The sequence below is a fragment of the Neophocaena asiaeorientalis genome, unplaced genomic scaffold (assembly GCF_003031525.2).
Source record: "Neophocaena asiaeorientalis asiaeorientalis breed wild unplaced genomic scaffold, Neophocaena_asiaeorientalis_V1.1 scaffold254, whole genome shotgun sequence".
NCBI classification, from domain to species: Eukaryota; Metazoa; Chordata; class Mammalia; order Artiodactyla; family Phocoenidae; genus Neophocaena; species Neophocaena asiaeorientalis.
Window position 1 is genome coordinate 357,312 of NW_020174705.1, and position 14,877 is coordinate 372,188.

The 14,877-nt window shown below is 60.9% G+C and overlaps 2 protein-coding genes and 1 non-coding gene across 12 annotated transcripts in view; 1 reads left to right on the forward strand and 2 right to left on the reverse strand.

Annotated features, from left to right (window-relative positions):
- The window catches only part of MRPL28 (mitochondrial ribosomal protein L28), a 3,019-nt gene extending 2,871 nt beyond the window's left edge, over positions 1-148 (reverse strand). For 2 of the 4 annotated variants that reach the window (XM_024759816.1, XM_024759812.1), the window contains exon 1: positions 87-148. The gene's annotated coding sequence lies outside the window, so the exon portion shown is untranslated. The other 2 variants (XM_024759815.1, XM_024759814.1) reach the window with 2 other exon arrangements.
- A 1,381-nt stretch (positions 149-1,529) lies between these two features.
- On the reverse strand, positions 1,530-12,076 carry PGAP6 (post-GPI attachment to proteins 6). Of its 7 annotated transcripts, none has more exons than XM_024759753.1 (14): positions 11,815-12,076; positions 8,125-8,302; positions 7,851-8,043; positions 7,459-7,586; positions 6,990-7,258; positions 6,587-6,906; positions 6,100-6,187; positions 5,902-6,025; positions 5,347-5,483; positions 4,761-4,939; positions 4,591-4,671; positions 3,231-3,275; positions 2,294-2,410; positions 1,530-1,945 (listed from the first exon to the last, which is right to left on the reverse strand). In XM_024759753.1, exons 1-14 carry the CDS (start codon positions 11,942-11,944, stop codon positions 1,649-1,651), a joined length of 2,286 nt encoding a protein of 761 aa, XP_024615521.1. In that variant the 5' UTR covers positions 11,945-12,076; the 3' UTR covers positions 1,530-1,648. The 7 variants fall into 7 exon arrangements, with proteins under 7 accessions (XP_024615521.1, XP_024615520.1, XP_024615524.1 ...); XM_024759752.1 differs by having other exon boundaries at positions 4,591-4,692; XM_024759756.1 differs by lacking the exons at positions 2,294-2,410; positions 3,231-3,275 and adding an exon at positions 3,609-3,725 and having other exon boundaries at positions 4,546-4,692; positions 7,459-7,553.
- Positions 12,077-14,770: 2,694 nt separating this feature from the next.
- Positions 14,771-14,877, forward strand: LOC112409585 (U6 spliceosomal RNA). The gene has a single exon (XR_003005179.1). It is a non-coding gene; the product is annotated as a U6 spliceosomal RNA (small nuclear RNA).

Consider the following 14,877-nt stretch of genomic DNA (forward strand, 5'->3'; position numbering starts at 1 on the left):
CCCCGCGCGGCCCCGACCCCAGCCGAGTGACCCCGGGCGGCCCAACCACCGCAAGACCCCAACTCCACAGCCGGGCCACCACCTACCTAACCGAGTCCCGCTCCCCGGCGGAACCGGAAGTTGTGTCGGGGCACCTTGCCCTCCACTCGCCTCTGACTGGCTGCAAAGCCGGTCGGTCTACACCCACCTCGTCCCGCCCCCTTTCACGTCTTTAGGGACCGTGGAAAACTCGCTGCGGAAACGGCGGCAGCTGCAGGCACCGTCGGCAAGTGTGGGCCCATTTCCCGGGAGCAGGGACTTGTCATTCTCGGTCCCACCTCCCCTCCTCCCGGAAGAAGAGCAGAAAACAATGTAAAAACTCTTTTGCCTTGAAACATCATGTGGAATATTAAATTCACCAATCACAGTGCAATCAGAGCTACAGAAAAATACGTCTTAAATGTCTTGAAAAAATTCCTCCCCAAAATACTGTATACAAATGTTTCCGCTTTACAAGCCTAGAGAATGCTCCAGTGGCCAAGTGCTGGGTGACTGGGGGTACGGGAAGCCTCCAGGGAGGCCGCAGCCTGGACAGGACTCAGAAGGGAAGACGCCAGGGCCAAAAGATGGGAGAGTGCGTGCCCCCCACCCTGGGCTCCGCAGCCCTGTCCAGCACCCTCACATAGACAGCAGCCCCTTAGGGAGGGGCAGGGCACTGCTCCTGGGGCATTCAGCAGCCCTTACCGTGCTTCCACCACAGAGGAAGGAGAAAGGCAGGGCCAGGCCTCCAGGAGCCCCTCCCCAAACGTGTGGTTGGGCCAGTGGGGGGCGGCAGCCATCACCTTCTCTCCTGGGAGTAACTCAAGGAGATGCTCCCTAGACAGGGCCCAGGAACCCAGGGGTCAGTGGGACACAAAGATGGGACAAGGTGTGTCCTGCAGGCCCAGCACTCCCAGAGCATCTTGGCAGCCCCCTCCCCAGGAACCTCATCTCAGGGGCCTGCAGCTCCAAAACTGAGAGCCAAAGGGAGTGAAGGGGGAGGGCTGGACAGCCAGAAGTCAGCCTCCCCCATGCTACCCATGGCAGCTGGCCCTTACGGACACCCCAGTGACATCAGCTCCCTGGTAAATGTGGTCACTCCTTCACATGGCAAATGTATTAGCAGGGGGCATCCCCATGCCCGCGGCAGGCTGGCATTCAGGGGCACAAAGTGTCAGTGAGCCAGGGATGGCATAGCTCCCAGCCTATGGGGCAGGGGCCCATGGGAGGTGGGCTCAGGCCTCCTCGGCCCACCTGGGTCTCTCATACCACAGCCTCACAGGGGAATAGGGCAATGGGGGACTCTTACACTATATCTCCCTCCAACCATCCCCAGGCCAGAAGAACTCAGAACCTGACCCCACATGGTACCTGTGGTCTCCAGGCAGCGAGGCCCAGGCCCCAGGGGCCACTGCAGATACCAGCTGGGACCTGCAGAGTGACCAAGTCAGCTGGCAGCCAGTGGGCACAAGGGAGTTGGGGGTGTGGTCCTCTCCTCAGAAGGAGAAAGCAAGAGTGCTCAGGGCAATTTTATTCAGTTGGAAATGGATCTGGATGTGGTCCCTCTCCCTTGGTCCTGCCCCTGGCTAGAGAGATCATCAAAGCTGCAGATGTCCCCAAGCCGGCTGTGTCACGTCACTGTGTACAGCTCGTCCCGGTGGTTCTTGCAGATCTCATAGTGGCAGGTGAGCTTCTGGGAGCAGGCCCAGGGCTTGGTGTGCTGTTCACGTGGTGGCAGCAAGAAGGCTGCGCTCCCTGCCAGCAGCATGTGCCAGATGCTGTGGGTATAGTAATAGTTGTCGCTGGTCATCATGGAAGTGTAGATGGTGATGGCCACAGCGGCCATGGAGATGCCGGGCAAGAGGTAGAAGACCCAGCGCTGCCAGGAAGGGGGGTAGCAGTGGCGCCGGCGCCCGCAGCGGTACACCTGGAGAAAACCACCGCACGAGTGTTGGCACAGGGGCTGCAGCCACAGCTCCCAGGGGCCTGCCCTGGTCTGGGAGTGTGGGCTGCTTGGAGGGGTTCAAGGGCACAAAGATCTATGGGTTCCTCAGGCCCAGGCCCTGGGCATGAAGCCACACTGAGCCCCTGTGGGTGCCACTGGCAGCCCTCAGCAGATCTGGAGGACCCAGACCCAGGACTGAGAACATGGCCAAAATGAGGGACCACGCTCTCTCCTCCCAGAGTGAGGGTGTATGGAGAGCCCATGCTCTTTTACCCCAATTACCAGGAGAGGGAGCCTGGGCAGGACCCCAGGCCTGCCCTAGTTCCTTACCCACATGGTGACCATGACCACAATGGCAAAGAGGCAAGGCCCCATTGTGTTCCAGGCGGCCCTGCGGTCCAGCTGCAAGGACATGGCGAAGACCAGAGTGCCCAGGAGAAACAGAACCTGGGCAAAACACAAGGACGATGGCAGGGTCACAGGAGCCCTAGGCCTGGTTCGTCTTTAATGGCACAAGGTCCAGCAGAAGCAGGTGGTTTGGGCCTGCTGGTCATCCCACTGTCCCTACTGCCCCCCAGCACCTCTGCCAGTCCCCTTGGAGCAACTGGCACACCCTGCCCTGCTCCGCTGGCTGGGAGGGAGGTGCCCCTCCTCCAGCTCCTGTATTGCTGGGATCCATCAGTCCCAAGGGTCCATCTACAGGTGGATTTCTAATGTGTTTTGTTTTGGCCACGCTGCACAGCTTGTGGGATCTTAGTTCCCTGACCAGGGATTGAACCCACGCTGCCCTCAGCAGTGAAAGCACGGAGTCTTAACCACTGGACTGAGAGGTAATTCCCCACAGGTGAATTTCTGGGGCACAAACTTGGGCAGGCAGGGCACCAGGGCATGCATCTCCATCAGCCAAGCCCAGCTACAGCAGAAAAGTCCCTGAAGTGTCCTCAGCACCAGGGACTCCAGGAGCACAGCTGGGTGCTTCTCAGGGAGGTCTGGTCCAGGGTTGGGGCTCCAGGCCTCCTCTCTGAATGGGGCCCTGGGAGAGAAACAGGCCTCGCCCAACCCTGCCCACCACCTTCCTTTCCTGGCATCCTCCGAGCAGCAGTCCCTTCAAAACTGGAGGCAGCCTCTTCCAGCAGGCGACTGGTCAGTACAAGAGGTTTTGAAGGGCAGCGGCCAAACTCTCTTTCTGGTGTCTCCCTCGACACGCTGTGCACAAGGGCCTCCACCCACCCAGAGCCCAGACCCCGGGTATCAGGAAATCGCTCACATATTTCAGGGCAGCCTTCAGCCGGGCCATGCAGAGGACGGTGACCCAGATGGACACTCCAGAGCCCAGGAAGTCGCAGTACTGCAGTGTGTCATAGTTGAGGAAGTGTGGGCTGCTTGGAGGGGTTCAAGGGCACAAAGATCTATGGGTTCCTCAGGCCCAGGCCCTGGGCATGAAGCCACACTGAGCCCCTGTGGGTGCCACTGGCAGCCCTCAGCAGATCTGGAGGACCCAGACCCAGGACTGAGAACATGGCCAAAATGAGGGACCACGCTCTCTCCTCCCAGAGTGAGGGTGTATGGAGAGCCCATGCTCTTTTACCCCAATTACCAGGAGAGGGAGCCTGGGCAGGACCCCAGGCCTGCCCTAGTTCCTTACCCACATGGTGACCATGACCACAATGGCAAAGAGGCAAGGCCCCATTGTGTTCCAGGCGGCCCTGCGGTCCAGCTGCAAGGACATGGCGAAGACCAGAGTGCCCAGGAGAAACAGAACCTGGGCAAAACACAAGGACGATGGCAGGGTCACAGGAGCCCTAGGCCTGGTTCGTCTTTAATGGCACAAGGTCCAGCAGAAGCAGGTGGTTTGGGCCTGCTGGTCATCCCACTGTCCCTACTGCCCCCCAGCACCTCTGCCAGTCCCCTTGGAGCAACTGGCACACCCTGCCCTGCTCCGCTGGCTGGGAGGGAGGTGCCCCTCCTCCAGCTCCTGTATTGCTGGGATCCATCAGTCCCAAGGGTCCATCTACAGGTGGATTTCTAATGTGTTTTGTTTTGGCCACGCTGCACAGCTTGTGGGATCTTAGTTCCCTGACCAGGGATTGAACCCACGCTGCCCTCAGCAGTGAAAGCACGGAGTCTTAACCACTGGACTGAGAGGTAATTCCCCACAGGTGAATTTCTGGGGCACAAACTTGGGCAGGCAGGGCACCAGGGCATGCATCTCCATCAGCCAAGCCCAGCTACAGCAGAAAAGTCCCTGAAGTGTCCTCAGCACCAGGGACTCCAGGAGCACAGCTGGGTGCTTCTCAGGGAGGTCTGGTCCAGGGTTGGGGCTCCAGGCCTCCTCTCTGAATGGGGCCCTGGGAGAGAAACAGGCCTCGCCCAACCCTGCCCACCACCTTCCTTTCCTGGCATCCTCCGAGCAGCAGTCCCTTCAAAACTGGAGGCAGCCTCTTCCAGCAGGCGACTGGTCAGTACAAGAGGTTTTGAAGGGCAGCGGCCAAACTCTCTTTCTGGTGTCTCCCTCGACACGCTGTGCACAAGGGCCTCCACCCACCCAGAGCCCAGACCCCGGGTATCAGGAAATCGCTCACATATTTCAGGGCAGCCTTCAGCCGGGCCATGCAGAGGACGGTGACCCAGATGGACACTCCAGAGCCCAGGAAGTCGCAGTACTGCAGTGTGTCATAGTTGAGGATGCACAGCACCGCTTCACCCGGCTGGTCGCAGGCATGGTAGAACTGTGGGGCCGGGCGGTGAGCGGCAGCCCAGGTCCCCCTACCACCCCCAGGGGAGGAAGCAGGCCTACCGTGGAGAAGAACATGGTGTAGGCGTAGACGGAGGCCTCCACCAGGAGGGAGCGGTGCACGGAGATGGCGATGGGGGCCAGGAACACGAGGTTGCTCAGGGTAAGCAAGAGGGCAGCCGCCTTCTGCTGGGCCGCCGACTGGGCTGTGCTGTTGTCTGTGCAGCTCCACCCACGCCAGCCTGTGGGCCAAGGCAACGCAGGGGGTCTGAAGCCGGGCAAGTCGGGCAGGCTTGGCAGGGGGCGCTTTGGAACCTCAGGGCCCGCCCCTCACCCAGGGCCCTGCAGAGAAGCCCCTTCCTCACCCCTGAGCAGGCCGGGACAGGTGTGGGTAGGTGTGGGGCACATGTGGGTAGGTGGATGCCAGTGTGGGTAGGTGGGGGCAGGTGTGGGCAGGGGAGGCCAAGATCAGAAGGCAGTACCATCTCTGGAGGTGCCTCTCTGTGCCCGCACGGGGGCACGGTAGGGGTGGGAAGGGGGCATCTGTCCTTGCTCTTCGGGGGCAGAGCTGGGATGGGCTCCCAGAGGAAGGTACAGGGCTGGGAGGCCAAGGGCACGAGTGGGGGGAGACATCAGGACTGTCCCTCACCTGCCTTGCAGCTGCAGCCCGCATACAGGTAGCCATGTCTGCGCAGCAGGAGGCACTGGCCGTAGGGTCCACAGTCATTCAAGCAGGGCACCAAGTTCAAGGTGGTCTCCACGAGGACCGAGGCCTGCTCACACTCCCTGCGAGGAAGGGGCCATAGGAAGGCTGGCTGCTGAGGTCTGCCGGTCAGTCCCCCACCAGTGCTCCCAGCAGGGTCTTGGACACATGAACCCAGAGTTGAGGCCCCCCGAGCTCCGAGCCCTGGAGGACAGCAGCCACAAGCTCTGCGAGGCCAAGATGCCCCTCTTCCTCCCGCTGCCCGAGTACCAGCCTGTCTGGGGCTGTGTCCTGGACCAGTCCCCCTGCTTGTGTCCGGACTCTCAGAGCTGCCACAGGAAGAGTGGCCAGGTGGAGGTGGGGAACCCTTTAGAACTCCCAGAAGTCAACTGACCCTGCACGGCTTGCAGGAAGTTGGGTCAGTCCCAAACTGGGATGCGGGCAGCCCTGTCCATGGTCCCGAGCGCAACCATGTGGCCGGCTACCCTCAAGTTTACTTACTCAGGTCTCTCAGGGCACATGAGCTGCAGGGAGAGGTACCAGTTGTCTGTCTCTGGGTAGGGGATGATGAGGTTGGCCGTGGGAGAAGAGGCACTCAGAGACAGGGGGTGGCCCTGGAAGAAGGCTGCAGGGGAGGAGGAAGCCTGGTCATAGGGAGCCAGAGGGACTGCTGGTCCCTGGGCCGGATGCCACCTATACCTGTGGTGCAGCTGAGCGAAGCGTTGAAGCTGAGCAAGGGTGAGGCAGCAGTCACACAGGCTACCACTGAGGTGTTGGCAATCGCAGTCTGGAAAGGAGGCCGTTCAGGGTCAGTCCCTGGCCTCCACCTCAAGTTCACCCCTGGTGCTGGGTGCTGTTCTCTGTGGCCCCTGCTGGCTCAGGGCCTACCAGGACCCTTCCTCTCCCAGCCTGGGGCACCCAGCTTCTGACCCTACCTGCAGCCCTGGGCCTGCCGACGGGGACCTGCTGCCCCGCAGAACAGGCCTTCTGTTTCTCAGATGGTGCCTGTTCTGGCCCAAGGCGTGCTGGGCTCACTTTGTTGCCCGAAAGGCCACCCCAATCCCGTCTCCGTGCCAAAGTCGGCACAGGGAGGCCTGAGCAGCATCACTCCCCCCAGGCAGGTCTGAGCCCTGGGCCCTGAGCCCTGATCCGAGCCAGGCCTCTAGGAGCTCTTGAACCAAGGTACCTTGTTGACCCGCATGGAGATGGTGAGGGAGCCCCCGCTGTCCATGCCTGTGTTGAGGTTCAGCCGCATCACCGAGGGCATGTCTGACTGCACGACCACCGAGACCCTGTCCAGGGGCTGGAAGCGCACAGATACCACGTCCACGTCTTCCCGCAGGACGGGGAAGCTCCTGAGGCAGAAGGAGCCGCCGCCCACCCTGCCCGTCCGGTCCAGGTCCTGGTAGCTGGGGGTTGGGGGCAGCAGAACAGTGGAGGCGTTGCTGCTCTGGTTTGGGGTGCTCTGCAGAAGGTGCTGGAAGTTCACACTCCACGGCCTGCAGGCTGTCAGGACCACAAGGGGCTCAGCTGGAGGAAGGCCTGAGGGCGGAAGGCAGGGGGCAGAGCCATCTCCCCGCTCAGCCCACCTGTGAGGGCAGCCACAGCACTGAAAGCCACGGACACACGGGGCCCGGCAAGGCTCTTGGCCGTCACTTGCAGCCACCGGTCCCAGGGTGGTGAGGGCAGCAGCAGGTGGCAGGCCTGGGTGGGGCTGCTGCAGGTGAGCACCTTCTGGAAGTTTCCAGGCAGGGTGGCCGAGCCCACGGTGAGGCGCACAGGGCAGCCCAGGCTCCCGTTGGACGCGCAGCCCTGCAGCTCCAGCCGCAGCTCCTGGGTGTACTCGGGGACAAAGACTCTGCAGCCAAAGGGATATGGCCTCACTTGGGCCCTGCAGCTTCAACCAACCTCCCCATATACTTCACCCTCAGAGTGGTAGCCAAAGGGGGCGAGACACCTAGCCCCCACTTCTTAGCACGACCCAGAGACGCAGACCCACCGCTCTTTCACCCACAGTGAGGACAGCAGTACCACCCACTCCACCCAACCTCCACTCACTTGAGGTAGCTGGGGTGGGAGAGAAGGGTCTGTGGAAGAGGCACGTCAGGATCCAGGATGGAGACCTCGACCACTCGCACGACCAGCATGTCAGGCTGGAAGATGTAGGCACAGGTAGGAACAAAGCCCTAAGGAGAGAGCAGGAGAAGGGGAAGCAGGAGGGGGCAGCAGGGCTGGACCAGAGAGCCCTAGGGTTGGGGGAGGTGGGGCTGGACCAGAGAGCCTGTGGGGAAGGGTGTCAGGGCTGGACCATAGAGCCCTAGGGTGGAGGGGCAGGGCTGGGCAACAGAGCCCTGAGCAAAGTCTGCCCTGGGGAGATGAAAAATAGGGACTGGCCATTCATGCATTGTGGGGTCCTGCCCACCCCCTGTCCCTGGAGGGAGCCCCCTTACCTTCACCTCAATCTTATGGGATGAGGGGGGCAGGTGGGCGGCCACAAACCAGTCCCCGGGTGCTGGGTGGGAGATGTTGATGGAGGCGTTGCTGTGCAGCATCTTGAGGAAGAAGGAAGGCTGAACGGAGGTGTTGTCAGGGAAGCTGGTGCCCAGTGGGTTGATAACCGGAGGGGCACCATAGCGGAAGTACCTGGAGGCAGGGAGAGCAGGGCAGGCTCAGGTGTCACCCAGGCAGCTCAGGCGGGGGTGGGGGCAGTGGGCAGGCACCTACACGGTGATCTCCACGTTGGTGCAGGTGGGGCCACTGCCCCTGGACACCTGCAGCAGCCAGCGCAGCAGCACTGTGTCTGGGGGTACCCGGAAGTGGAAGAGCCTGGCGCTGCCATACCAGCTGTAGAAAGCCAGCTTCTGTGGGGCCTGCGAAAACTGCTCCGACACCAGCCTGGCATCTGCGGAGAAGGCGCTGTCAGCCGGGCCAGGGTGCCCAGGATCCCCCTCCCCTGGGGAGAAGATGGAGGCCCTCATGCCTGGCCTGGGCCGGAGAGAAGGGGCGAGGGAAGCCATGGAGCCCCTGGGATGCCTGGCATGCCCACTCTGACCTCGGAAAGGTCACTGCTCCCCCCCAGCCCTTGGCAAGGGCCCTGGGCTCAGAAGTTTTCACTCAGGCATCACGTTCCCACTCACGTGCACACATCCATCTTTCTAAACCCCTCCAGCTCTGCCAATGATCTCTAGCTCACAGGCTCAGTCTCCCACAGCCATTCCTCTGCCAACTTTCCCCAGATCTCCACATCCCAACCACCAGCCACCCCTTATCAACAAGGCCCAAGCCACCCAACACCGATCACCCCAACGGTCTCAGACCTTAGAAGCAGGAAGAGCCCCACTCAGACGGCAGCTCCTCTCCACACTGGTCACAGCCCCCCTCCCCTCCCTCCACTGCAGCCCTGGCACATCCAGAGCTGAGGGATGGAGTCTGAAGGGCACAGGAAGTGGTCAGGGTGGGAGCCCCCCCAACTGCCCTGGGCACTGGACGCCAGGACACTCTCCCCCACCTCCTCTGAGCCTCCCCAGCTCCAGCATCCTTGATCCTGGTTCCACTGGACAGGCCAGGGAGTCCAGGTCTGGAGGCTGGCCGCCTGCTCAGGCCATGATTTGGGATACAGTTGCACCAGAGCCGTCACCCCTCCTCACCCAGACAGGAGGCAGGCAGAGACCCTGTGGGGAGGGGACCTAGGCTGGAATGGCTACCCCCCAGCTCCAGTGGGCACAAGCCCCTGCAGAGTGGCCCCAGCCCGGGGCTCCCCTGCGCCCCAGTACTGGCAGTAGCTCCCAGGCCCCCACCTCCGTGACTCCCCAGCTGCCCTCCCCCACACACTCCAAAAGTTTGCACTTGCAGCCCCCTTTTGTCATGCCAGCCTTTCCCAGACCAGCTCTGAAGGTCTGCTGGGACTGGGCACAGAGGCCTGTGGCCCCAACCTGGATTAGGACCCTCCTGGGAGTGTCCGGCACAACCTCGGCTGGAGCATGTGTGTGGGCCCCATGGTGTAACCCCCTGCCCCATGAGTGGGTGAAGGTGCCCACTCAGACCCCCCCTCTAGGGCCTCCCAGAGAACAGGCATGCTCTGGTGCTCTCTGTGTCCCAGGGGTGGCTGACAAGGCACCTGGGCTGCATGGTAGGAAGCGTGGCCCCAGTGGCCCCAGCGCCAGCTCAGGCCTTGTTCTCCGCGTGACCTTGACCATCCCTTCCCCTCTCTGGGTCCTAGCTTCCTCTGAGTTGGCTGAGGCGGACAGCACCTCCCTTTGGCTGCCCCTCCCTCCATGGTTAAAGGATGTTAAAGTGCTTTAAGAAGAAAGGCATTGTGGACACAGCAGGGTGTGGTCTCCCTCTCCTCTGAGCTGGGTACCTCCCCCTGCCCCACTGGGAAACTGGCAACTCACACCACCCCAGCAGCAAGCCCGGGCCCTTCCAGGTGGGCCAGGTGAGCAGGTAAGGGAACCAGGTGAGCAGCTGGCTTTCCTGCCAGCCTCCTGACCCTGCCATGGAAACACCCTGAGAAAAGATAACAGCCCACTTGCAAAGCCAGTCTGAGCTCAGAGGAGCCTGGTATGGGGGGCTGGGCAGGGGTAGGCATCACATAGGACACACTCCAGGCTTTCCAGGTGTCTACTGGCCACCAAGTCCCAACTGCCAACTGTGGCCTGAGTGCCAGGAGACTAGCAGCCACTGAGCTAATACAAACTTTCTCCTGAGGCTGCTGCAGCCCTCCCCCCACCCCACCCACCCCACCCCAGGACCACAAAGAGAAACAGCCACCCAGCCCACCGGGCACCCAGCTTCTAGATGGAGCCAGGCAGGGGAGGTCCTGCTGCAGTGTGCAGCCCCCTGACCAGAGAGTGTCCAGGTCCTCTGGCCCCTGCCAGCCCTGGACACCTGCAACCCAGCTGGTGGCTGTGAAGTTTCAGCAGGTGCATGAGAGGTAAGAGAGGTCACCCTAAGACCCAGTGGTCCCCACTCCCAGGCCACACAGCCCCTCCAGCACCCCACCCCCAGCTCTGCAGCTCTCCATCTGAGCCAGATGTGGAAGACACATTTCTGATATCAGGGAGCACCAATCACATGCACACCTGCTCTGCCCACAACCCCCTCCAAGGACACAGGGCTGGGGGTAGGAGAAAGAAAGTCCCTGAGCCTGTCCTGGGAACCCTAGTAAGGGCACCCTGTCCCACATCCTCCAAACCAGGACAGGCACACAGTGCGGAGACCCTGCCCACCCAGAGACCCCAGAAGCCAGGATCACACAGAAACCAGGATCACTTCAGCAGGCCTGGGAGGTGAGCGGCTGCCCCAGGATTTTCATCTCCATAAACTCTTCACCAGTGACCCCTCACCTAGCCCTGATCCCGGAAAAGGAGGAAAGGAGAAATTAAGCATGACTTTCTCATCTGTACCCGATGGAGCAATTTCATCAGGGGCCCTTCTCGGGGAAACTGCCTTTCATTTCAAGCTGTGCCAAGCTCAGAAACCAGAGGCACAACCCTCAAAGAAACAGGAGCTTGAAGAAGCAAGATTTCAGAGAAGGGGGGATGGGCTGGGAGCCAGCCCCAGGCTGTGCTGGGTAAGCTGCCTACTGCCCGGTGGGGCATCTGGGCCCTCCCAGCCCCACCAGCCCAAGGCCTCAGGAATCAGGCAGTTTACTCAGCATCCTCAGGTATCCTGCAGAACCCCAAGGACAGCACCTTCTGGTCTAGCCACCGCCTTGGGCCTTCGTCAAAGGGAGTGGAAGTTCCCAGACAACACAGAGGTGCCCATTTCTCAGAACCACTCTGGCCTGCTAGTGTTCTGAGGACGACTGGGAGTCTAGCCTCCAACAAGCAAGGCCAGCTGTTGAAAGTGACCGCAGTAGGGCGGTGGTCACCTTGGGAGGGGTGGAGGCATTACACCCACCCCAGCTGCTAACTCTAGGATCTAAGCAACTTTTTCCCAACTCTGGCCCTCTCCCAGACCAGATGAGGACCCAGGAATCCCACGGACCAACGTTTCTTCCCAGGGGGTCTTAGCTCCCCCCCGCAGCTCTTGGAGTCCCAGAAGAATCCCCCTGGGCCACTTCACCCCCACGTTCTGGTGTGCGAGGCTCGTGCCCGACCAGAACCCGTTGGGAGGAGGAGGAGCAGGAAGGAAGGGAGGACTCGCTCCAAGGGGACCGTCTGGCTGAACCCGGCCCCGAGGACAGAGGAGGGGGCGCGGGTGTCCCTTCTACCGCCCGCTGTCACACTCGGTGCCCCGCAAGGGGCCGCCCTGCGCCCCTAACCCAGGGTGGGGACCTGGGCCCTACGTCCGCGCCAGGTGAGCGCACAGGTGCCCCTAGGTGACTCACAATCCCGGCCGCTCCCCCCGCTGTTCCCTCCGCCCCCCAGCCCGAGCCCCCGGGATGGCGCCCGCGGGTCCGCGCTCGCTCACCGTTCTTTTGGCCGTCGCCGGCGGCGGCAGGCGGGGACCGAGCGAGCAGCAGCAGCAGCAGCAGCGGCACAGCCACTGGCCCCACCACCGCCACCGCCGCGCCCCCGGTCCCGGTCCCAGCCTGGCGCATGGCTCCGCGCTCGGCCCGGCGCTACCCGACCCGCGTACCCGGCCGCCCACCCCCGCCGCCGCTCGGGCAGCCACGGCCGCCACTGCGGCCCCAGCCGCAGCCTCTGCCCTGGGTTCCCATCGTCCCGGCCGGTCCCAGCCGCCGGCGCCCCGGGCACTTCCGCCTGAGAGGCCCCGCCCCACCGGGAGCTGGGCGGGAGAGGGGCGCCGGGCGCACGGCGCTGAGCTGGGCTCGGGGAGCGCGCGGGGAAGGCGATCTTAAGGAGAGTGTGGGGCGGGGGTCGACGCGGGGCGGGGGTCGATGCGGGGACCAAGAGGGCGCGCAGGGAAAATGGGTCGGAGGGAGGTCCGGACTGGTGGGGAACTCGGGCCCGCGACAGTGCGCAGGTGGGGGAGGCGGGGCGGGATGGAGTGGGGCGGAGGGAGGAATGGGGGCGAAGGGTGGCGCGGGACCCCGGGGGCCGCGAGGGTCTTGGTTCAGAGGGAGAAATGGTGGGGCGTGACTTGGAACGCGCAGGAGATTCGAAGCGTCCGCGGAGTGTCCCCACATGCTTTCTGGATGCGCTGGGGGGACGCCGGGACGCCAGTGTCTTTCGGTCCCTGCTCGTGGGCCGGGCGCCGCGCGAGGTCCGGCCAGCCTGCGCCGGCTCCTGCCTCCCGGAGCTGGACTCCCCGGCCGGCCTCCCGGCGCGTCACACCACAAAGGCGCTACGAGTATGTGTGAAAAACACTTTCATGGAAAAATGAAAAGGCTCCTTGTACATATTTCGTACACTGTGAAGGTGGCGATTCACGTCAGTGGGTGGGACTCACTCACCCTTGACATCCGGGTAGATTCCAACAGATTAAGAGTACCTGGGGAAACTTTTTCACAGTTTAGGGGAAGCGAAGGCTTTTCTACATGTGACCCAGTAGGCTAGAGGCAAGATAGAAATTCAGCTACGAGCAAAACTGAGTAACCACACTCAAAAAACAAGCCTCAAATGGGAGGACACTTGCAACTCACATCACAAAGAGCCGATCTTAATGAGATTACTAATAATAAAGAGTTCCTACAGGGCTTCCCTGGTGGCGCAGTGGATGGGAGTCCGCCTGCCGATGCAGGGGACGCGGGTTCGTGCCCCGGTGTGGGAGGATCCCGCGTGCCGCGGAGCGGCTGGGCCCGTGGGCCATGGCCGCTGGGCCTGCGCGTCCGGAGCCTGTGCTCTGCAACGGGAGAGGCCACAGCGGTGAGAGGCCCACGTACCGCAAAAAAAAAAAAAAAAAAAAAAAAAAAAAAAAAAAAAAAAAAAAGAGTTCCTACAAGTAAATAAGAAATATCAACTCTCCCACAGCAAACCACCAGAGAAGATTCCTGGAAAGGATATGCAGATGAATATTTCCCTCCTTAGAGAAATGCAAACTGAAAAGCACCCAGAGGCCTTCTTTCACCTAACAAATCTGCAGAGATCAAAAAATTTGATCCTACCGAAAGGGTGGCATTGCCCACAGACTTGCTTAGGTTTGCTGAGCCTCCCGGGAGCCTCAGTCCTGCCACCGCTGTGCATTTTCCCTGCAGATATGGTCACAGAAGCGTGAGGCTGCATTCGAACGCAGCATGCACCCAGATATTGGTCATGAGGATATGGGCATTAGAGTCATGGGTACCCAGATCGAAATTCAAACACTGTGATATTATAAACACTGATCCAGTGGGCTGTAAAAGGAAAACCAGGAAGCTCTGTGTACTAATTGGGAATGGTCTACCAGGGGGACTATTAGCTGAAAAAAGGGAAGGGCAGAATAATGTGTTCAGAAAGCTACCATTTTTGTAGAAAAAAAAATTTTTTTTAATTTGCATATCTTAAAGACATAGAATGCCTGGAAGCATCCAGCAGCCAGGGAGGGAAGGGAGCCCTGTGGCCGAGGATTGGTAAGAGGGGCTATACCTGTTTGCACCTTTCGAACTTTGTACGTGTGGGTGTGTTCGAGCGTGCGTGAGGGTTTACCGGTCGGGAGGGAAAAGAAGCTGACCGGGGAGCCCAAGGGCACTGAATGCTGGGGGGTAAGGGGGGGGTGGTGAGGCATGGTGGGAGGGTGGGGGAAGGAAGTCCCAGGTGTGAACCCTTAAAAGACCCTTTATTCCTCTGGAATCTAGGCTGGACCCCCCCTCACCCCTGGCCGCAGGGGGCTCCCAGATTCTCAGTTTAAAGGGACAGAGACCAATTCTGGATTTTGCTGAGCTTCGATTTTAGTGCACTGTACTGACCCAGATCATGCTGGGGACAGCAGCTGTGGTCAGCACTGAGCCCTGCAGACTGTTCCAGCTGAGATCCATCCCTGCCCCAGGCTGGGCTCAGCGGTCCCCCAGCAGCCCTACCCACTCTGAGGGTCACCTCAGTGTGAGGTTCCCGGGCCAAGCTCCCCAAGCAGGCAGGAGAGGAGGCATCGGTGCTCCATCTAGGGGGCTCAGGAGAACTCTGCTACGTAACAGAGTATTAATAATGGAAAGGAGGGACTTCCCAGGCGGTCCAGTGGGTAAGACTCCATGCTCCCAATGCAGGGGGCCAGGGTTCAATCCCTGGTCAGGGAACTAGATCCCACATGCATGCCGCAAAAAGGTCCCGCATGCCACAACTGAGGCCCAGCGCAGCCTAAATAATAAATATTTTTTTAAAAATGGAAAGGACCCACCTGGGAGGCCAAATGTGAAGATGGAAACAGGCCCAGTGGCAGGAGGCCCCTTCTCGAGGTCTTGCGAATACACGGTTCTGTATCCTACCTCACACTACACAGAAAAATGAATTCCAACTGGATCAGGCTGTCAACTGTCAAGAATAAAATGATAGTGCTCACCTCAGCAGCACATATACTAAAATTGGAACGATACAGAGAAGATTAGCATGGCCCCTGCACAAGGATGACATGCAAATTCGTGAAGCGTTCCATATTTTT